At 30.8% G+C, this 25,289-nt stretch overlaps 1 protein-coding gene and 1 long non-coding RNA gene across 4 annotated transcripts in view; one reads left to right on the top strand and one right to left on the bottom strand.

Annotated features, from left to right (window-relative positions):
• LOC107443472 (blocked early in transport 5) overlaps positions 1-25,289 on the bottom strand; it is an 88,181-nt gene that overhangs the window by 25,110 nt on the left and 37,782 nt on the right. Inside the window, exon 1 of one of the 3 annotated variants that reach the window (XM_016053595.4) lies at positions 258-455. In XM_016053595.4, coding sequence (XP_015909081.1) covers positions 258-300 — 43 coding nt within the window. In that variant the 5' untranslated portion in view covers positions 301-455. Of the gene's footprint in view, positions 1-257; positions 456-2,804; positions 2,995-13,843; positions 13,891-25,289 lie in introns of those variants that run through there. The other 2 variants (XM_021145238.4, XM_087164634.1) reach the window with 2 other exon arrangements.
• On the top strand, positions 962-9,265 carry LOC147809906 (uncharacterized). The gene is made up of 2 exons (XR_015433880.1): positions 962-1,143; positions 8,976-9,265. It is a non-coding gene; the product is annotated as an uncharacterized LOC147809906 (long non-coding RNA).

The raw sequence follows: 25,289 nt of genomic DNA on the forward strand, positions 1-25,289 counted from the left end.
ATGCGTCATAATTTAAAATGAAACTAGGAATCAGTTTTTGCAGCAAACATCCCATAACTGATTGGCACTGAAACAAGTAGCATCATTTCTAATGAATGACGTAAATTCGCCGTGACCTTGCTTCAAAAAGCTTGCCAAGGCCGTCGCCGTTTTGGCGATATTTTACTCCCAGTACAGCTGAATCAACAGCGCTACATTCGTTAATTTATTATAAAAAAATATATTTACTAAAATGAGCATAATATTTTTCAACTTACCATCAGCCCTAAGATCGAGGGCTGTCGTCTCTGGTCTATGCATAGTCCTATATTATATGCACAAATTAAAGATATCCAAGGAATGGAACAAAACACGCGCACATGCTACGACAACTTGCAGGATTTCGCATTCCATTTAAACCGATCCGAAACATCAACATTCGCTGACTGTCATCTAGCTTTCTGCCACACGGTAAATGCGAATAGAAATTCTCTCCTAACTTTATTAGCAGCGCCATCTCTTATTCGACTCGGGATCTATTTTTTTCATCTCTTTCTACATGAACGTGTTCAGCGAAATTTCTTTCTATTACATTTATGTATAATAGCAATGTATAGAATAAATTATGAAAACGACATGCATTTACAAAAATTTCAAGCTCTTTTCGTTTAAATTTCCATTTCAACAAAAATCACAATTTGACTTACATTAGTCATTTTTATCTTATTTATCTACCTCAAAAACAAATTCCTAACTAGACATAAAAACCTACATTAAAACTACTTATGATAAAAAGATTTAAAAAAATTTCACAATATTCTTTTCCTCTTTTATTTTTATTTTTTCACAATAAAATAGTCTTTTATTAGTTTATACGCGCACATTTGCCTTTACATATTTCGGTTTTAAAATCGCGGTAGCTTCGAAAGAAGGTCGATCTGTTCGGATTTCATAGACATGAAAAAATTTGGAACACCTGCACTAGATAAGGAGTCCTGCTTTATTTTTAAATGTTATTGCCACCATAAGCATAAATGTTATAAATAAAATAAAAGTGTAATAATTACATAATAGCAGCTTAAATTAATTTTATGAAATAAATTATGACAAGGCCTTAGACAAGAATGCCTGCACATGAGCCATGTGGTTGTCATTTCGAGAAAGGTAAATATCTTCAGTTTTATTTACCTTTCTCCAATGACAAATTTTAAAGTTATTGATTTTATATTGTGATAACTTTCATTCATTTTAAATTTTTTAAGAATATTTCTGTTCAGAAAACAGATTTAAATTAAGTGCAAAAATCTAAATAATCGTTTTTTTCCCAACTACATCTAATTTTCCATATTTATGAAATCTAAATAATCGTTTTCTTTTTTCAACTACATCTAATTTTCCATATATTTGATCATCGAATATAGAAAGTGTAAGCCGATATATCAGCACAGATTGCTGTCATTAAAAAGTTCGCGAAAATTGCAAATAAAATATTTGTGGATGTTTTATAAACTTATGCCAGAGTGTTATTTTTAAAAATATGCACATTCTTTCTTAAATTATTTTCAGAGTTTTGTTTCATTAATTTTTTCTAATCAAAAGATACATGTTTAGTTAATACTTTAGAGCAAACAAAAATAAGACCACCAAGTTATTAATTACGTTTCCCTTTTGTTTTTCTTTTTACTTCAATTATAATATAATAGAACATAGTACACATAAAGCAGTATAATAATAATAAAAAAATCTTTTTACAAATTTAGGTTCCCAAACATTTTTTCAGAGTGATAAAAAGGAAAACTCTAGTTGCGAAGGGATATAAGAACCTAGTAATGTAATCTTTTGCCCTGGTTGTTAAATGACTATTGTTTGTAAAAATAGCGATAATTTGCAATCAAAAGTCGCTTTTAGAAAATGTATTTTCAATATACAAAGAAAGTATGCTGAAATAAATGTTCATAGCCATTTGAAATTAAAATAGCGATAATAATAAAAATTTGAAATTGAAATTAGATCTAAACCAATTATAAGATTTTGAAATTTTAAACTTACTAACGATAAACGTTGTTGCATTTGTTTTACTTGGGGAATCAATTTCATTTCACACACATATATATATATATATATATATATATATATATATATATATATATATATATATATATATATATATATATATATTTTAAACTTAAAAAACAGAGTAAAGAAAGAGTTGAAGCAATAAAACTAAATATAGACATATATATATAGTTATTTAAACCCGTCTTATTTCTTCTTACAAGTAAGTGTAATATAAAAAGCCTAAACTAGAATTTTAAATTAATGAATTAAAAAAATAATAATAATAAATAGATAAAAAAGATTCTAAAATCCCGGAAGTTTCAAAGATAATTCGCTCCAGAAATAATGTTCTTTTTGAAAGAACTCCATAATTTTTATAGAACAGGATAAAAACATTTTATATTTTAACAAAATATGACTATGAGTGAAGATTTTGCTACAAATTCAGATATTCAGAACACTGTGAAATTGGGAGGGGAGGGGGTTAATTCCATTTTAAAAATGAGATTTTTCAGCAACGCAGATACCCTCTATATATATATATATATATATATATATATATATATATATATATATATATATATATATATATATATATATATATATATATATATATATATATATATATATATATATATATATATATATATGCAAGCATAAAGAATTTTGCGTGTGTGCAATATTAAATACTACAAAACAACTAACAAAATAACATCACAAAATTAAATGTCTTCGAGAGGCCATGCATAGAACTTATAATAACTTACTTTGATTGCTGATAGTATCTCAAAATATAATACTTTGAACAAAATTGTATCACTCATTAGAACAAATTACATTGCATCATTTGTGCAAAAAGAATAATTATCAATATTAAATAAAATGCAGGAAGAAAAAGAAATACTAGTAAGTTGAGAGCATGCAGGTTAAAAGTCAAATGTCTTTCTGAAGGTGAAATGCAAAGTGGAGGAAGCATTTCTCGGAAATTCCGGTTCCACCCCCTAAACATTCCACGCACCTGGGGATGGTGTTCTTTTATTTCGAAAAGAATAGAATAGAATTTATAGCTTTTCCCTTCCCTCTTTTAGAATTCCTCCTGTCTCTTTTTCTCATCATCTTTGTTCGATTGGTAAAAGTTAGGTATTGGTTTGCCTCCATCTATTTACTGTGCGCACCTTTTCCAATTAGAAAAGAGCCCTGCTCTTTTATGTACAATGTTCCTCTTTCAGATTTTGTTAAATGCTTTGACTAAGCTTCGTTCCAATAAAAATAACGACCATAAACACACAGGGGTAGCGAGAAAAGAATTTGGAAAGGCAGTTTTTTTATTTTTATATTTATTCATTTTTTTCTCTTATTTTAATCAGGTGTACATACTATTATTGGTAAAAGTTATCAGGTTAAAAATATAGAGAAAACATGAAAAAAATATATTAAAGGTTTATGAAAAAAGAGAAAAAAATTATAAAAATAAAATAATTTGAGAAGTATTTCAGCATTTTATTTTTAAAAAAAATTAAAAAGTCGAAAAACAAAATCATGAAAAGATATAATCTGGTCATCAGCTCACACGATTCCATCATCAGAAAAGGTGCTTTCTAATATTGTATTAATATAATATTCGATCTTATGTTATAATATTATGCCTTGATACAATATTAGAAAACACTTTTTTTTGCGGATATAATCGTGTGAGTTGATGACAAAATTTTATCTTTTCATTATTTTGTTTTCCAACTTATATATATATATATATATATATATATATATATATATATATATATATATATATATATATATATATATATATATATATATATATATATATATATATATATATAGCCGAATACCCGTTCCTTATTCAGGATGGAAAAAAAAAGAATCGATAAATGAGCAACACTAAAAATCATGCACAAAACTGTGACACAAATACCGGCACAAACAATGAATCTAAAATAATTCCAATATTTTTTTATTTATTTATTATTCGTTACTCTTCTCAGTGGCTTTACGTTATTAGATTAAGCAAAACACGTAAGTAGTCGTACAACCCATCAAAAAAAAAGATTAACTGTATTCGGTATCATCTGGAATAATACTTTTGCTCAAGGCAACTCAATATTTAAAATTTTAAATAGTTCCTGAAATCGAAATCAGATGAATAGTTTACTAACTTTTGAAAGAAATTAAATTTCAAAAGAAGTCAGATATTTAAAATTCGATTTCTCATGAAACATTCCACCGATTTCGCTCATATTTTGTATTCTAATTATATAAAATTATATTCTTTAGAATGATGCAAAAAATTGTATACCTTACAATTCAAAATTTTTTCGGCCGTAATTTAAAAAAAAATAAAAATAATAATAATAAACAATAAATATTTACTAAAAATTATTTTTTGCATGGAATTACTTTTCCACCAACGAATTTAGAATTGAGAGCAAATTTTTTTTAATTAGCCCAGAATGTTTTATAGATGTATCGAAACACGCAAAAATTAAATTTAACATCAAGGGGTCCAAACTTTGGAGCGCTCTTCTGGTCAAACTATTGGGAGCATATTACCCAGATTGCAGCAACACCCTATATTTTGGGAGTCAGAAAGACGTCTGATTTCGTAATTTAAAATATCGCCTGCACTTTGCCTTAAGTAGCATATTTAAGGTCACCCCCTTGATCCATTAAGAATGAATCCTAGAACGTGAAAATCCGATCATTAGATCAAAAGTTATTCAAAGTGGTCCTTAACTTTTTTTTTTCTTTTGCGCACTGTATATATTAAAATTGCATCAATTTTTATAATACCAGTAGTACCTACAACCAAAATTAAGTATCATTGATGTTCAAAGCAGAAGTACATTTTTTCTATTGATTTTGCGTTCTAGTTCATAGCTTATTTTTTTATTTCACTTAATGCCTATTTCCAAAATTAATTCAGCATTATTGATTGACTCTATACATGTTTTGATATAGATATATTCATATATTTCTTGAATTTTTGCTTCATTTGTAAGATTTTCGTACAAGTTTTTTTCTCCTTGTTCTTTACACTATTGCAGTGCTTTCCAAAGTTTGGTACGCGTACCCCCAGGGGTACGGGAACAGTTTAGGGGGGTACGCGTTCTTATGCGAAATATCTTGTAACAAACAAAATTTCAAAATTTTATTTAAAAATAAAGCTAGCCATGAAAATTTACGATTACGTATTTTTCAATTGGCTATTTTTTATAGAGTTAACAGTCAATAATTTTTGGTGTCAACAGCCAGTTGTGACTTTCAACTTTTGTGCAATTTTTTATAGTAAAAAATACATTCATTTTTTTATTAGTGGTACACAGCGTTACAAAAAATTTAGATATGGTACACAAAATTCAAAAGTTTGGGAAACACTGCACTATTGTATCGATATGTTTTGCTTTGGCTATATAAATACATTATTAGAAAGCACTATTTTGCGATTATAATGGTGTGAGCTGACAACAAGATTATATATTTTTGCTGTTTTGCTTCCTGGCTTTTTTTATTTTAATTATATTTGAAAATTTTATTTATTTTTTTTCATGATTATTTTTCCATTTTCTTTGAAACATTTTTTTGCCTTTTTCTTATTTCTTACCTTGTTCTTGTTGAATATTTATTTCATATTATGGGCTCTATATACTATCAACTTATGTGCAGTTAATGAAACTTAATAAATCTGAAATTTTTAGTTTTTCTTTGCAAATTCCTCCTTTCTTTACTGTCTTTTTATTGTATTATATATATATATATATATATATATATATATATATATATATATATATATATATATATATATATATATATATATATATATATATATATACATATATATATATATATATATATATATATATATATATATATATATATATATATATATATATATATATATATATATATATATATATATATATATATATATATATATATATATATATATATACAGAACAAAACACAAAACGAAATCTATAAAGCGAATAGCGAATTCAAATTAGCTTACACGTACCGGGATCTTTCAAGAATGTTTTAACATATTTACGCAATAAGATTTCCAGATTACAAAATACGAAGACAGTAGCGCAAATAGAGCTAGAAGCCTAAATAGAGGGATCTTTTATGGCACGTTCTTATTGCAGTACTGAAGCGAGTTTGATTTGTTAGTTACCTTTGATTGGCCTTAAAATGAACGTGCGCAGGGTAATAATATTATACTGGTTAATTTAAAGTTTATAATTTATAAGGATATTTTTAATTATGCAATTTTAATTATTTTAGAAAATTAACATTTATTTTAAAAAAACATGATTTGCCAGTTTTGCATATATCTATATATATATATTTCTCTTACACGGCACCAAAAAAAAGCCTCATTACAACTCCCCGAATGGCAACGTTAGAAAATCGACCAATGATTGCTGCTAAAAATGTCACATGCCAAATCCCGCTGAGGTGGCTCAACATATAGCGCTTTTAAAAACGGAAACAATAACCAGAGTGAGCATTATCAGGTTGTTCAATTCAGATTCATGCCCTAAAAGCATGATAATATATAATTTAAACTGGCTCAACATATAGCGCTTTTAAAAACGGAAACAATAACCAGAGTGAGCATTATCAGGTTGTTCAATTCAGAGTCATGCCCTGAAAACATGAAAATATTTAATTTAAACTCAATTAGGAATTAATTAATTAATTGAAGTGAGAATGCTTTAAAAGGCCTCTGTTGAATTGATCATGGACAACTTTATGTTGGCCTGTCAAGAGTTAAGTCATTTGACAGCCTTTCAGTAATTGCTCCAAGATGCCAAATCTATAATTGTGTTTTCAAAGAAATTCTAAATGCTTAGTGTTAATTTCTTAGAGTGTATTGCTTTGCAGAAAAAAAAATTTTTGGGAAAAAATTTAATTGAAACTTCTATCGGCAGTAGGTAAGGGAAATTGCCAAAATCAAAACTCCCCGACTAGAAATGCAGCATGGCCATCTCTACGTGGTATTTCTCGGGTAATGCTAACTGCCATGCATTTTAATTTATTGTATGTAAAACATCCTTATTTTGTTCTAAAATGCTATGTACTTTATCACAAATGTTAATTAATATAGAAATTGATTTCAATAATGCTGATCACCAAAAAATATTTCATTTGGCGATAAAACAAATTTTTGTGTTCTTGAAAATGAAAGACTTTTTGAGGGTTATTATCTCACAAGGAAAAGTTAGGGTTTAAAGTTTATATTTTTAAATAATAAAAAAAATTTCTAAAACTTTCAGAATTTCTAGCATTAACTAATTTATTATACACATTTAGTTGAATTTAGGTGAGTAACTGCAATATTTGATAATTTATTTTGCTAATATGTTTCTCATTTAGCTAATGTTTTGATTTTTTCACCATGTACAATCTAAATAGCTAATATACTTTTTTAAAAGCCAATAAGAACATTGATAGAATTTTTCTACATAAGTACAATACTATGTCTTTGATGATAAAATACTATGTCTTTGATGATAAAATACTATGTCTTTGATGATAATATACTATGTCTTTGTGCTAGAACATTGTGTTCATTGGCGAGCGAGCGCAGCGAGCCATGGTTGACGGGGTGAACCACATAGGATTGCGTAGCAATTCTCGGGGGTTGGCGAGCGTTAGCGAGCAGGGGTCGGAGCCTCCTAGTATATATATATAAGTTCAAAATGAAAAATAAAACAAAGAAAAATTATAGACATGTTTTTCTTAACTTTCTTTGTGTTTTCTTGTATTTATTTATATATATATATATATTTTAACTTTAAACTACTCAACTTCGCGCATAGGTCATCGGGCTATCAAAGCAGGGGAGACATTCTCTCTGAAGAGGATAAAATTGCAATTGTATGTTTTAAGATCATCCTCAGGGTCAGGGATGCTTCCCAGACCATCGCCAATAGCCCATTGTGCAGCTCTTGCGCGACGTAAATAAAGTACTATCGAATTGTTTTAAATTTAAAATAAAATTAATTAACGAAATTGTTTACCAGTAAATAATTTACCTCTAATTTTTATTTCATTTTTTTTATATATATTCTATTTCAGTGTTTGTTTTTATTTTGTTTACTGTGACTTGTGTTCTATAGACTTGGTCGATTGTCTCTAGAACTACTGGACCGATTTTAATGAAATTTGATGTGTAAATACATTGATACAATACAAAACAAACAACTGTTCAACAACTGTAATACACACGCATGATCGTGCGTAACACTCGTTGGAGTCGGAAAGTATGAAACAGCAGTTGTAGAATAAATAAAAAACGGGTCAATAGGGGGTATGGTCCCCTCTTACAGATATGCAGGCCTTGCAGCGCGATTTTGTACTTGAAATAACGCAGTTTATCATTTACTGTGGCAATTGGCCTGAATTGTCCTGTGGCAATTTCATACCTTCCGGCACCAACGAGTGCTACGCATTATCATGCGCGTGTATTACAATTGTTTAATTGTTTTTTTTTGTTTTGTATTGTATCTATGTATGTACATATTAAATTTCATTAAATTTGGCCCAGTAGTTCTAGCAATAATCGACCGAGTCTGGAAATTCTTAAATTCTCTTGATCTCTTACTTACACCATATATATATATATATATATATATATATATATATATATATATATATATATATATATATATATATATATATATATATATATATATATATATATATATATATATATATATATATATATATATATATATATATATATATATATATATATATATATATATATTATATATATATATATGAATATATGAAATCGATTTGAAGAAAGTATCAAAAATAGAAAATGTATACATGAAATGAATTGATTAGATCAACAAATTTATCAACAATGATCGTGTAAACGTGAGCTTATTGACATATTTATTTAATTTGAGCTATAGCGGGGGAGGATGGCAAAGAAAAGAAGAAGATGGAAAAGAAGGAGTTGTGGTCGGTTGACGAAGGACTTCTTGCGCTTCGATCCACTCCAAAGATTCCCACCGGATGCTCTCTTCCACCCACCCACACCGCTTTTTCATCCGATTTCAGCCAAAAGTGAAGGACAACCCATTTATAAAATAATGGAATAGCTCGGACATTTCTCATCAATAACATAGAAGAAGCCATTAAAAATCGAAACAGAGAATTTCATTTACAAGTCTTTGTATTCATTCAATTAAACGAGGCGACTAAGTTAAAGTAACTTAATATCAATCCTTAAATAGAAATACAAAATGTTGCTCTCTTCATCAAATGTATTTCAAAACATCGTTTGAAACGAAAATTAAAGCTGCCATTTTAAATTCCAATGTATATTAGAGCTGCCATTTTAAATTCCAATGTATATTAGAGCTGCCATCTAATCTTATAGAATAGGAAAAATTTATACGTATAAAAAGTAATAATAATTGGGTATAATATAAAAAAAACACAACTATTTCCACTTAGTAGGAATAACATTTACCATGACGCAATGCTAAATTCTATGCCACTATCCACATAAATGCCACTATCCACATAAATCAATTATTAATCAAAAATCGAATATCAATTACTTTTCTTTATAATGCAATAAAATCTGGCGAGCAGCTATTTAAACGATCAAACACTTCGTTTGTTTATTTGTGGCTTGAAGTTAGGCTCGCAGAAAATGCCGTTCATGGGTTAAATTTAGTAGGAATAACACAACCTGTGACGTAGGCTATAGTATACCCAATTTTGCCTTAAATAATTTTTGCCTAAATGAATAATTGCTTAAATAAAATTTATATATATAAATAATCATAATAAAAGTTGCGTTAAAAGTGTATATATAAGTCATTTATTACAAAATATAAAATAACTGTTTAAGCAAACGATTTTTATAATCGTTTGCTAATTTTCTTTGAAGACATCAATTGTCATTGAAGGATGTAGAACACGTTTTTGGAGAAGAAGGTGGAGGCAACTGCAACAAGTTAAAAGTAGTGTAGAATTTTAGAGCTATTTTTAACTTCTGGAGTTTTTGTATGCATCAAAATTTAAATAAATTATAAATTACTCTCAAAACACTGCTCAAACACAAAATTCCGAAAACAGTGAAACTCTTGCACGTTTATTATAGATTTAAAATAGAATAAGAATTAACAATTGAAAAAAAACTATACGTTTTAATTTTTATTTCTTAAGAACTATTTGATACATTCCGCTAAAATTTTGGATTTCGTCATTTAAAAGTACATAGCTTAGAATAGTCGAAAAATGAACATATGAAACGTATTTGTAATTAAAAATATTTTATATCATAGTGAAATTAAAAAGTAAAAAATAATTTTATTTTGCATGAATAGGATAAACTAGTTCTGAAATTTAATTAAAGAGTTCAAGAATTAGACAAAAATAGAACAGAAAGAAAAATAGAACAAAATAGATTCTAACTTTCGACCGACCTCCTAACTTAACTATTAGAACCCTACTTTCCAGGTGGCGGCTTCCCTAACATATATTTTGAAGGTGGAAAATCCGAATCTTTCAAACAAAAAGAAAAAAAGTTTATTCAACGAAAACATGTTTTTGTTTGATTTTGTAACTCAAAAAATATCTTCTGCACTAATTAATTAGTGTATTTAAGTTGTAAGATTACATTATAGTGCATAAAATTCCAATCATTAACAATTTAGTCATTATTCGATCTCGATATTATCATCGATCATCATTCGATTCGATCTCGATAAATTATATGAGAAGTGTTAAAGTTCCAAGCACCTCGTAAGGAAAAAAAACCAAAAAAAAAAAAAAAAAAAAAACAAATAATAAATTTAATCAGTAAATTATATTTTTAGTTTTAAATGTGCCGCACCGACACGTTTAATGCTTTGTAAACAATAAAAATTTGATCTTTTTTTTTTAAAGAAAAAAGTATAAACAAATAAATATAGATCAAAATCAGGAAATTTCGGGTCTGTCCAATAGTTAGTAGTACTTTTTAACAATAGCCACTATTTGGAACGTGTGGCCCTTTTTATCAAAAATTAAACATATTAAACGATTTAAAAACCGATCGTATTAATAATGTAAGGCATTTCCGTCGAAGCTTTTCTCATAATATGGTCAAAATTAAACACTTCATTTCTAAAATGAAGAAAATTCTAAAATTAAAAAAAAAATCAATTTTCAGAATATTATGAAATTTTTATAATGATTCCATATTTATTTAAAAAAAATAGTATGGGGTGCATTTTCTTCATAAAAAGTGACTTTCGGGAGGCGACTGGCAGCCGATTTCTAACACTCCATTTGCCGTTTTGTAGCGACCGTTAATTTTCGAATGACTTTTCTTTATTTCGTCGATATGTAATTTCTAAGATACTGCACAATTTTTTAAGTTAAAAGTAGAATAAAATTACAGCAAAAGTAAAATTGAGAAAATGAGAAAGGAAAGACAGAGAGATAAAATAAAAGATTGGAGTCATGCACTTTTGCGTTTCCCTTCTAAGGTTCAAAATCGAGCATTATCAACACTCCATCTTCGATAAAGCCCATAAAAATCAGACGATAAGAAAAAAAAAGAAGCAAACGATAATTTGGTTTTTAGGAAAAATTTGAAATAATGCTTTCGAAAATCGTTTCCTGTGGGACGTCAGTGGAACGTTTTGTCACCCCCTCTTCCACACCTAAGAAATAAACGAGTCGAGAAGGGGTTTCTCGGTTAACTTGCTCTGCTCTCATCAAATCTTAAAACCAGGCATGTCCAGAATTTATTCTCTTTTTCTTTTTTTTAATTTTTCTTTCCACTTTTCGTTCTTTTTCACCCAAAACGAGTGTTGTGTGGTGTCAGTCCTTGGGAAGGGTCGTTGTCGGCGGAAGGAGGGGAGATGCTTCAGTGGCGGAGATGATTTTAGGAAGATGAGAGCGGAACATCGGAAATGCACCCTTCCTATCACCGATTATACACACTTGCCTGCATCTCGCTTCCTCTCTTCTTCTTCTTCAACACTCCATACTCAATATAGTTTTAGAACCCTATATGCATAGTTTTGAAACCATATGCACATAGTTTTTAAGCCATATATACATAGTTTTGAAACAATGTGCAAATAGTTTTGGAGCCATATATACAAAGTTTTGAAACCAGATGCACGTAGTTTTGGAGCCATACATGCATAGTTTTGGAACCACATGCACATAGTTTTAGAACCATATATATATAAAACTCGGTCTTCAGGAGTTGGCACTTGGCTCCGCCTTCATCACGTGGTATCCGACGATACTATTTCGCTATTTTTGGGTGAATGTTGCGAGCAATCTTGAATAAGGTTGCTGTTTGGCGATCGTATGGCAAAAATATTTATTTTGCAAACTTCATCTGCATTTTTTTAACATTAAATATATCAGAAATTTGATGATATTTCGCGTCATTTGTGATATTTCTCTCTTTTCAGTGAATAGTTTGTCCCTTTTGAAACATTTTGCTGGGAAAATAGCAGTTTTTAAATTTAAATTATGTATATTTAATTGACTAGAGAAACGAAAGGTATAATAGCAGATGATAAAGCGAAGTAAGTGAGCAAAGTTTTGGCGCGCATTAAGGGTTATTTTGATTTCAAGTGCGGAGATGTTTCTCTTCTTACTCCCAAACTGAAATGAGCTCTGCTCTCGAGGAGATGGAGCCAAGTGCCAACTCTTGGTGAACGAACAATACATCATGTTGAAACCATATGCACTAAGTTTTGGAGCCATATATACATAGTTTTAGAACATAAATATGTTCTACATAAATATGCTCGATATATAGCTAAAAAATTTATGGGAAAACGTAAAGGTTCTCATCAGGGCGCATTCCTTTATGACAGCAAGAGACATTTCAAAATAAAGAATCATTATCCTAAGATAAAAATAACTTTTTATAATGCTTCTATGCCTCTAAAAAAATTTTTTTTTTAAAAACTGTAATTTTAATTGAGCTCAAGATGAAAAGCAGAAAACAAACTTACCGATATGAAGTGAAATAAATTAAACATGTTTAACAAAAATAAGACCAAAAAATATAATAAATGAGCTTTTAGCTTTACTGTAAAAAATAATTGGTGAAAAATATATAAGGCAAATTACACTTTAAAGCTGCCATCTATGAAAAAAACAATTTAATAATAATATATGTTTATATAAATATTTAATAAACGGATATCTAACTCAATAAAGACAAAAAAGGATATAAAAGAAAAGAAAGATTAGCGAAAAAAGTTAAGAAAAATTTAAAAATAATAACAAGTTTTATTTACTGAGCATAAGCTGCAAGATCATAAAACTGATAAAATAAGATAAAAATATAAAGAACACGTGGAAAAAGACAAAAAGAGTTTTTAAAGAAAAAGGAAAAGATTATTAAAAAAAATTTTAACATACAAAAAAATAAAAAATTTCAAAAAATGTTTTTAAAAAATTGGAAAATAAATTAAGGAAAAGATATAATCTCGTGATCAGCTCACATGATTATATCCGAGAAATATAATGCTTTCTAATATTGTATTTATATAATCAAAGCAAAATGTATCAATATAATAGTGAGAGAAGCACTAAAAAAATTTTTTTAACGAAAATAGAAGTTATTAAGTAAAAATGCAAAATAAAACAAAAATTTAAAAAAAAATTAAGTAAAAAATAGAAAATAAAAAATTAAGAAAATACAGAATAAAACTCGAGAAAGAAGTTGAATAGATTTATGTATTTATTTGTTTCGAATTCACACTGAAACGCATAACGAACTGAAAATAATTAAACTCACTCGAATGATCCATCGACGTCCGTAATGTCAGAAGAAAATGACACTGCCTGTTGAAAAAAAGAACAAAAAGTCAAAAACAATTCACCTTATTTAACTCATAGTTGAAACTTTAGAGAGTACATACATAAGGCAATTAAGATATTTACTTTTTTATAATAAGAATTAAGAAATAAACTTTTTAATATTGCTGGAAAAAAATCAACATTTTAAAAAAAAAAGAAAAAAACTTTTTTTTAATGTAACTGCAATATAAAAATTAAATTGTAAAAAAAATTAAAAATATTTTTTAAATACTGGAGAAAAAAATTTTTTAAAACATAATGCAAAAAGAAACTTAATATTTTAAAGAAAAAATTAACTTTTTTGTAAAAAAATAAAAATTTTAAAATTGTTATAAAGAAATTAACTCTTTAAAAAAGAAGTAAAAAAAAAAAGTTTTTTAAACTGTAAAGAAGAAATAAACTTTTAATACTGCTGTAAAATAATTAATTTTTTTAAATTGTAATGAAGGACTTTACTTTTTAAAGTTGTAATGAAAGAATCGTTTGCTTTTGTGGAAGACTTTTTGAGCTAATTAACCGGTGTCTGCGTTTCGCGGTGATGAAAACCGTAAGCATCTACTACGGTTAGGGATAGGTGGGAAGAGTTCACGAATTTATCAACTATCGTTAGGATTAGAACCAGGGCCGCCTTATTGCAAGGTGAGCATTGTATCACCTATGTAATCACCTGAGCCGCGATGGCTCAGGGGATAGAGGGTTCGCCTTCCAAAGAGGTGAACCGGGCAATAGCTGAGTGATACGATTTCTGCGCCCGGCTTGCATCGACCTCAGTGCTGATGTGAAATATCCTCAGTGGTAGACGGATCATGGGTTAGAGTCCCGTTGCCGTCAGGCTAACTGTGGAGATTCTCGTAGATTTCTCTTCATGTTACGCAAATGCGGGTTAGTTCCATCAAAAAGTCCCCCACGAAGGCAAAATTTCTCCCGATCCAGGAGTTCCTCTGTCTTCTGAATTGGGTTCAAAATTACAAGGTTACGGAGTTCAACATTAGTAGTCGTAAACCCAAAAACTGGATCGGCTGTTCAACGACGGTGTTAAAATAAAAATAAAAAGTAGGTCCTAGAGTGGCGTACTTTGGCCAATGTAGAACCTACACTGGCTAAATATTGGATATAAAATATCGGGTAAATCTGAGGTTTCTACTTAGGACCGATATTGGTAGTAAAGTGGCTGTAAAATATCAGGTGTAACGAAAGATTCCATATAGGGCCAATATCGGAAAAATAAAGTCCCTTTGAACCTTTCCTGAACCAAGATTTATGAATATTGGCCCGATGAGAGCCCAAGTTATTTTGCTGCTAGGGTAATTGCGTGACTAAAATATTCCGAAATAGGACCAGGAATACATAAAATGTGGCAACACAAAAAATATTTTTGTAAAAAGTATCGTTTTCTGGTTCTTAAAAGAACCATAAAGTTAAGTTCGCCGCCAGGAACAGCGCCAGATTCTGGTTAACACAGGTCACCGACTACGATAATACACATAAGCGCGTAAATACAATAATATAGCGATCATTAATGATAAAAATACATATGGAGTACGATATTATCACGATCAATATCGATAATTGTAATTATCAAATACGATAATATAGCGATCAATAACGATGACATATGTGAAAAAGCAATATCGCAATTATTATATATAACAATAATAATTTAATACAACATCATTGTGTTGAAAAAGTTTATTTGGGTAACGAAAATATTGAAAAAAATTTTTTAAATGTAATTTGAATTGGAAAAATATCATAAATGTATAATTTCCATATTTTTAATTAATTAATTAATTAATTCGAAAATTTTATTTGGGTAACGAAAATATTGAAAAAAAATTTTTAAATATAATTTGAATTGGAAAAATATCATAAATGTATAATTTCGATATTTTTGAATGCAACCCTAATCAGTTATAGGGACCTATAGGGTGACAACACTGAGAAACAATAGCTAACACATGGTCCCTTTAAGAGACAAGTACCTCTTTACTATGTATACAGTAAACAACATAAATAAGTAAAAATGACATAAGACTCAATATAAATAACATACGACTCAAGTTATATAGTCTGTCTATGGAAAGAACTCCCCTCACCATTCATCTGAAGCAGTGGTGGGAACTATGGTTACGAGGTTCAACTATAGTTTGTCTATAGAAAGAATCTCAAAGAGGGGAGCTTCTTTCTCCCTTGATTTCTTTTCTCTCAAGGAACAGATCCATAATCTGTCTTAACACCCCTCCTTGAAATAGTTAAATCTCGTAATTATAGTCACCGCCACCACTACAGACGAATGGCTAGAGGAGTTCTATACATAGACAAAATATATTTCAAGTAGGGTTGTTGTGTCAATATTTAAGATAGAAGTTGACCTGAATCGGAGAGAAAAAAGAATCTTTTTGAATGAACTACCCGTTTCCATTGCAGCTGACGGCTTTGTGGAGAAGGGAGTTCTTTTCAAAGACAAACTATAACTAATCAGGTGTGTACACCACGATGTATCACGTGATAACCACACAAACATCTCTGTTTCGAACTATATACTACTATACGACTTATTAATTTGTCTCAAATAAAGGCTTTTTGATAAAACCAAAAAGTGATTTTTTTATTTTTTATGAATTAGTATCTTTAATATTTCCTAAATCATTATTAGCAGTTGATGCGCTTATCTCAGGGAAAAAAATAATCATGAATAACAAAAAGCGTTGTCGCACATCAGGAAAGGTTCCTAATTCAAATCACCTAATTGTAATTTCAAAAGTTAAGAGTATGAATAATTTAGCTGACTGTTTCTTTTTTTTTTTTCTTCTTTTTTTCTTTAAATGAGAACAGAAAAGCAATTAATACTTTAGGTTAGTTAAAAATAAAGAATGTAATTTATTAAACGTATTTTATACATTTATAAGAGTGGAAAGTTCTTTGTTATATCGTTTTCAATAAATAATAAATAGTTTACGTTGATGAACGGACAAAATAAAGTGCAATACTTAACAATAGATTGCCCAAGGAAGTCATTTTGACTGTTTTTAACTGCTTTTTCAATTGCAAAAAATTTACAAACAATAATGTATAATTTTTTTTTCCAAGCGAAGTATTTTTTATTGTTAATATTTACTAATAACTTGTTATATAACTATAAATAATACAAAAAATATTAAAAATTAATTTTAAAGAAATTTCTTTACACATTATTTATTCTTTTACAATGCAGTCATTTTGACTGCTTTTGGGTAATATAGGTATATATACTAAGTTTCAGTCTTTCTAGAGTTAAATATGAAGGGGAAGAATGATATTTGAAAATTTTCATATCGATACAAAAGAAATATTAGTAATAATGATATGAAATTTCAAAATATATACTATATTAACAGTGCATTTTAAATTAATCAGAAATAAATCTGTCACAAATATAACTTTTCTTTCAAATATCATTAAATATATACAATAGTCTGCATCAATTAATTTACACGCAAATCTGAAACTATGCAATTATGCTACCGTGAATGACCGAAATCAAGAGAATGTCGACATTCACCAATGAATGTCAACAATCACATAGTCGCATTGGTGAATGTCCGAAATATTTGTTATATCCGATTTGATATTAATTTATTCGTTGATACTATTATATTCATTCGATATTTTAATGTCTGCTGAGGATAGATTGGGCGAAACATCATTGTTCGGAGTACCGGTTAAATGCATACTGGGCAGTGACACTTGACCTTAAAAAAAAACATTGATGTAGGGCATACCGGGCAAATGTATACCGGGCATCGGCACTTAACTACACTTAGTGTATATTTCGGACATTTACCAAAGTGACTATGAGATTGTTGACCAGTGGAAGTCAACATTCACAGTAACAGTTGTTAATATTTCTAATTGAAATATGTTAGTAGAACACATAGCTCCTCTCAGATTTGCTCTGATCTTTGGTGCATAGCGCTATATAAAACTTGGTTGTCTTAGTCGCAAATTTAGTTATCAATTTTGATTCGGAAATGAGTGAAATTGAAATATTATTTAAAAAAATTTTCAACTTCTAATTACATTTTACATTTCATAACAAACTTCAGCAAAAGCAATTAACAAAAAACTTTATTTATCTTGTTAATCTCGTTTTTCTTATATTGTAATAATCACTGATAGATCGACACGCTAATTCACTTCCTAAACATAAAAATAGCATTAAAAACTAAGATCGAAATGCGAATATAAATTCTGCTAAATAATGCTTCACAACTACCGTCTGATTGCAATATCACGTGACCGTTGACATCACGTGAAGTGAGCTTTTGGTTATTTTAAATTTCACTATCATAGTGTTAGTAACACCCCCACTCACAATGCTTTTGTCAAACAATCATTTAGGACCACAGAATATTGAAAATTTTCACAAGGATTTCAAGAAATTTATATGGATAGCAGTAGTTACAAACCTCGATATTCTTATTATATGGCAAAAAAAAAAAAAAAAAAAATCAAGAATATTATCGATTGTATTTTTATAGCTGCTACCTGAAACACCTGTTTCTTCCTAACAATCCATTTTACCATCAATTAGTGATTCGAACAATGGAATCTGGGAAATGTCTAGCAGGTGTTCTATAGATAGCCCTCCCCTCCCCTTCCACCTTCTTTACCTTTGCAAAGCACGACACTGAAATTAAGTTCCAGCTTTTTTTTAACACTTCTCCTTAGTGTTCAAAAGTTAGTGTTTCAAATACTCCATTTATTGCAACTTGTGTTTTCAAGTTTTTTCTTCTTCTTCATTGTTTTGGCACTTTCTTAAAGTAAAATTTAAAAAAAAAAAAAATGGTTACAAAATTTTTTTTCAAAAAAGTGAGGTAACTAAGAAGGAATTAAATGAAGTTTTTACACGTTTTTGAGTTCCGTTTTTACATTCACCTCTTGAGTTGGACAAATCAAATCACGACACAGATTCAAATCTGTTGATTCAAATAACCTATTAATACGAATCCGTTAATTCTAATCTTTTACTGATTCGAATCAGTTGACTCTAATAATTTACAGGTTCGAATCAGTTCGTTCTACCCAAGTCAAAAATTTTGATGGTTTCCCGTTGATAAGCCAACATAATCCTGAAGGTAACCATCAATAATTCCATCATGAACCATTATATTTTTTGATGGTAACCAACATAAGTAACCATCACCTCAATGTAGGAATTCGGACTGATATATGATGGTCCAACATTAAAAAAAAGCAAATTGTCCTGATTGTATATTTCTGCTAAATCAACAAGAATTTCTATTTAGCCATCATGGAACTGTATTGCTGTACCACTATGGACCATCACGAATTTCCATTGTCATGAAATATTGGAATGATCATGACCAACCATCATTGCAATTTAGGACTTCTGACTGATTTATGATGGTCCGAATTCCTGAGAACAAACAAGAATTCCGATTAAACCATCATGGAAATGTATAGTTAGAACCATCATGGATTGTTGGTCCATGAGAATCAAACTTCTCTAGATGGTTAACCATCATAGTATTAAAATAGCATTTTCCATTATGGAATGATGGAAGTGATAGATGGATTGTCGGCATATCAAAAACCATAAACACATAATGGAAAATGTTGGATGATAGTGATCATCAAATGATGTTGGACCATCATGAATGGCACTGAAACCAACATAAATCATCAAATTTTTTTGATGGAACCTTTATGAATGGCACTGAAACCAACATAAATCATTCTAATCACTTACAGGTTCAAATCTGGTGATTCTAACCACTTGTAGTATTGAATCAGTTAATTCCAATAACTTATTGATTTGAATCAGTTGATTTTTATCAGCACTTTACTGATTCGATTTAATTTGTCCTATCTTATTGATCGAATCACTAGATCAATATCTAAAATAGAAATGAATAACTCAGACAAAATAAAGGCTGTATGATTTTGTTTATCTCAGTTAAACAATCGAATTCTTTGAATGGATCATCATGCATTCATTTACAAAACTCAAATAAATATAAAATAAATAAATAAAAATCAGAGGGGGAAAATTACAGTAGAAGCCTGATATAACGAATTCGGCATATTACGAAAAGTTTGCTATTACGATCAACTTCCAAGTCACCGTCAAAATATTAAAGATATATTTTATTTTATTTTATGACCGCCGTTGAACAGTCGACCCAATTTTTGGGTTTACAACTACTAATGTTCAACGCCGTAGCCTTGTAATTTTGAACCAATCCATAAGACAAGGAAACTCCTGGATCGGTACCCCCAGAGGTATAGATTTGTTATGGGAACATGGAGGACTTTGAGACTCGACAGATTTAACGTGCATCAGTCACCATTTACTACACGGGCAGTCTTCGACCGGCGGGGACCGAACCCACGAACCCCTAGGACATGGGCCCGGCACCCCACTGACCAGGCTATCCCGGTCTAGTAGCGACAATATTAAAGATATAGAGTTAAAAGTTATTAGTCTTCCACTTTTACTACAAAATTATAGGGGGTATTCCCATATCGTGATCTGTCACGCCAACTACAATCGCCAAGATGCTAAATGGATTTTAAACTTGTAATTTAAGAAAGAAAAAAAACCTGTGTAGATGTTTGCTCGGGGGTGGCTAGAAGTTATACCTTTCAAGTTGGCCCTTTTCTGTGATGTTTTTTTTCTTCTTCTTTCCTTTCCCATACTTGATCCAGGAGTTCCCTTGTCTTCTGGATTGGGTTCAAAATGACAATGCTGCGGAGTTGAACATTGGTAGTCATAAGCCCAAAAAATTGGGTCCGTTGTTCAACGACGGTCATTAAATAAAATACAAGGTAATCAGCCATTAAAAATGGAAGAAATTGAGCGTGAGTTATTCTAGAATTTCTCAGGAATTTTGTTTTGACGAAATCCTACTTATATAATTCTGCAATCAATATTGTGTGGGACTGTAATTCAGTACTAAAATTGTTTGGCTTTATTTTGTAACTGGGAGTTGAGCAGCTGACCCAATTTTGGGTTTACTGCAATCAACCAAGTGACCTCCTCATTTCGAACTCAACACAGAAGACAATGGATCCCCAGGACCAAGCATAGCGACAAACTAGCTTTTTCATATAACTAGACTGCATTTGCGTTACATGAAGAGGCAACCTCTCTAAAATTTCGGACACTTCTCATGGTTAGTCTGACGACAAGATTTGATCCTGGGTCACCACATTGAAACGAGAACTCTATACCCAAAGCCATTGTGGATATATTAAAAATATTGTTAATTTTTATATTTTAAAAAAAAATATCGTTGTTTAAGCGTAATTTATATTATAGGGATATTTCAAAAATATCTGAATCGATTTTTTTCTCGCTTTTTCGCAAAAGAAAAACTACTCGAAGGATAATTAATTTTTTTTTAGCAGCAATGCTTCCTTATGTCTGAAAAGACGGACTTTTACTTGTGTGATAGTTAGGAAGCTATAAAACTTTCGTTAATAAAAAATAAAAAAATCAACTTTCCCTTTTAAAAGACCATATTTAATAAATTTCTGAAGAAAAAAAAAGAAAAGAAAAGTTCGATGATTTATTTTGGTGAAGTTCGAAGTTACCCCCCGAAAATTAGGAAATTGTGACTAGCAAAAAAGTAAATAAATTTGAATTTTTAAAATTCTTCATTTTCGGAGACCACTCAGTGAGGGAGCGAACGGGAAGCGAGAGGCATACAAAAGGCGAATTTGCATTCAAAACATACGCACATCACTCCTGCGCATCCTGATGAAAATTACTGAAATGACATCCTGATGAATGCGAATTCGCCTCATGAATAACTCTTGCTCCTCGTTCGCTCCTTTAGCGTGTGTCCCGGTGCTTTTTTTTTTTCTTCTTCATCGGATTATGTTTAAAACGAGGGTGGTTACATAAAACAAAAAGTGGTCAGCTGTGGTCGCAGTTATAAGAAAAGTCCAGTTTCCTCATTTTCGAGGGATAAACTGCAATGGAATTGTCCTTGATTTTGTTCTACATACATAAACTGTATGTGGCTGATGTCTCTTTATTGGTATTCATCCAAACAATTTACCCCCCCCCCTCCCCACACAACACTAATCGTCAGTTGGAAGGCTTTTTATTGGTCTTTATTGAAAAACAAGCCTATTTGCAGACAAAGAGCGGCCTGTGTGGGGGTGGGCGTGATGCCAAGGAAAGAGTCAATTGCCGGAAAAGAAGCCACAAAAGAGCCGAAAAAGAGACGACATCCAATTATCGCCCCACACTATTAATTCTCATTCGTCTTTTACAAATGTCCAGCCCCCCAAATTGTTCTCTTCCGTCTTGGATTAGATGGATGCTTTCTTCTTCTTCTTCAACGGAATGATTAACCCTGCGACGCACATTAGCTATACTTTAGAACATTCACCTGCTTACATCTCTCGTCTTATTGATATCTGGTCGTCTAGAATGAAATCTGCTATTTGCTGCAAACATTAATCAGAAAGAAAAAAAGACAGATTGTTGTGCAACCAATCATACGTAATTTAGAACAATTTTCTTTTATTTACTCAACAAGACAGAAATAGGCAAGGTGAGGAGCTGCTTATCAAAAAATTCTTAGACAAATAGAATTCACATCAAGTGCAACGAAAATGTCGTAATCACATATACATTTCCCTTTCAATTATCGCAATGATTTCCAGATCACACTTATATCTATAGATGATCCAGGGTTCTCTAAAATTTTTAGCAATTTCTAGATATTTCTTTTACTCATCATAACCGTCTTTGAACAGTGAACTCAATTTTCTGGATTTACGACTACTGATGTTCAAGTCCGTAACCTTGTAATTTTGAACCCAATCCAGAAGACAAGAGAATTCCTGGATCAAGTTTCGGGAGGAATTCGCCTTCTTGGAGGACTTTTTGATGGAACTAACCCGCATTTGAGTTACACGGAGAGGAAAATAACGTAAACCTCCTACGGTTAGCCTAACGGCAAGGGACTCTAACCCCTTCTACCCTAACCCCTTCTCCCACTGAGGATATTTAACCTCAGCACTGTGGTCGATGCAAGCCAGATGGAGAATTCGTATCGTCCAGCCGTCGCTGGGATTCGAACCCGGTTCACCTCATTGGAAGGTGAACGCTCTACCCCATGAGAAATCACGGCTCTCTTTAACTTATTTTATTTTATAACCGTCGTTGAACAGCGGGTCTAATTTTTTAGGTTTACGACTATCAATGTTGAACTCCATATTTTGATCCCAATCCAGAAGACAAGTGAACTCCTGGCTCAAGTTTTGGGAGAAATTCGGCTTGGTGGTGGACTTTTTGATGGAATTACCCGGCATTTGCGTTCCATGGAGAGGAAAACCACGAAAACCAGCGGTTAACCTGACGGCGAGGGCACTTTAACCCATAATCCGTCTGCCACTGAGGATATTTAATGTCAGCACTGTGGTCGGTGCGAGCTGGGTGCGGAATTCGTATCGACTAGCCATTGCTGGGTTCGAACCCGGTTCGGCTCATTGGAAGACGAACGCTCTATACTCTGCATTTGTATTTTATTTTACGAAAAACAGCATTCAGAACAGAGTTAATTTCTTTACTAAGTTTGCACCAAGTTGCTGCATTTTTAGAATCGTCATTAATTCGAGACAATGAATATTTAAAAATTGACCTCATTATGCATTTTTTAAAACGTCAATGGGGTTTTGAGCTGGAATGTGCGCCTATGAGGGATTAAGTGCTTAAAAATAATTTGTCTAAAAAATGATCCGTGCGCGCATATGATACATTTATGAAATTGTCCCACAAAATGGAGTTTGGATACATATTCAATGAAAACCAATGAAATGTCTACCAACTAGGGACTTCGGAGGGAGGGGGGGGGGAGACAAGAGAAAACGATAAGAATAATTTCTGGTCGTTCCCGTGAAAGAAGATAGAAAATTGGAATATTAAGTTAAAAAGAAAAATTCGTTGGAAGATAGCAATCTACGAAATAGTGAGAATCCACGGGTATTGATGGGAACAATATCTGAAATAGAAAAAAAAGGAGAGAAAGTTGTTTCTTCGTCACAGGCCGGTGGGGCTGAAATTTCGTCACCGGAAGGCCATTTCCGCCCCCCGACAAAGGACGATTCTTTCGGGATGAGTAAACAGACGCAGGGAGGAACTCCCCCCCCCCTTCGTCATCTCCTCCTCCTCTGGGTCTGTGGGTCACTTCGCTGGACAATTAATGACACATTTATTTCAAAATAATAGAAACAATCAGAGTTATGCTTTACCGATACAAATTTAGCGGGATCTCACTTTTTGGGGAGAAATGATGAAAGCTTATTATGCTTTAAGAACTATGCTATACGTGCGTGCTTTCTCTAAATAAACATAACTTTATTTTTTTCTTCAGATTTTTGAACTTTAAAATATGGGGCTAGTTGGTCCCAATAGTTTGGTCAGAAAAACGGTCCGAAATTCGTACCCCTTAACGTTAATTTTATTTTTTGCACATTACACCATAATCTCGAGAACTTTTTAAGCGAATTGAAACATTTTTGCACTCGATTTAAAAATCCGTTTATCCAAAGATAATTCCATGCAAAAAAAAAAAGAACGTTTAGTAAATATTATCTTTTATTATTTTATTTAACAATAATAGTGAAATTGAATTGAAAGGTATGCCATTTTACTTCATTCTGTTAAAGAATATAATTTTACACGACAATATTCAAAATTTGTGCGTAATTGGTGGAATATTTCCTGAGAAATCGAATTTTAATAAAAATTTTTAATTTCTCAGAACTATTTGACCGATTTCGCTCAAATTTTGTATTTCGCCATGTAAAAAATGTATACCTTACAATTCAAATTTTTTGACTATTGTTAAATAAAAGAATAAATATTTACTAAAAGTTATTTTTTGCATGGAATTTCGATAAACGAATTTTCCAATCGAGTCAATGGCGAAATGTGCAAAAAATAAAATTAATGCAAAAAATGAAATTAACGTTTAGTGGTCCGAACTTTGAACTGCTTTTCTGACTAAACTGTTGCAACCATATTTCAAAGAGTGCAGCTACCTCCTATATTTTGTGGTTAGAAATCCAAATCCGTCGAAAAAAAGGCATCGATATTCAGAGATAGTGCGTTTTTGCGTCTGATTTCGTAACTTAAAATATCGTCTGCACTAATTAATTAGCATATCTGAGGTCACCCCCTCAAACCATTATGATTAAGTCCTAGAAAGAGAAGATCTGATCATCAAATCGAAAGTTATTCAGGGTGGTTTTTTTTTCTTTTCTTTTTTTTGTGCACTGCATATTACGCTTTTTCCCATTCAAACATCATTACTAATCTGAAATTCAACTGAATGAAATGCAAACTCAAGACGCAACTCAGG

The sequence above is a fragment of the Parasteatoda tepidariorum genome, chromosome 5 (genome assembly GCF_982258835.1).
Source record: "Parasteatoda tepidariorum strain Cologne lab strain chromosome 5, Ptep-v5.0, whole genome shotgun sequence".
NCBI classification, from domain to species: domain Eukaryota; kingdom Metazoa; phylum Arthropoda; class Arachnida; order Araneae; family Theridiidae; genus Parasteatoda; species Parasteatoda tepidariorum.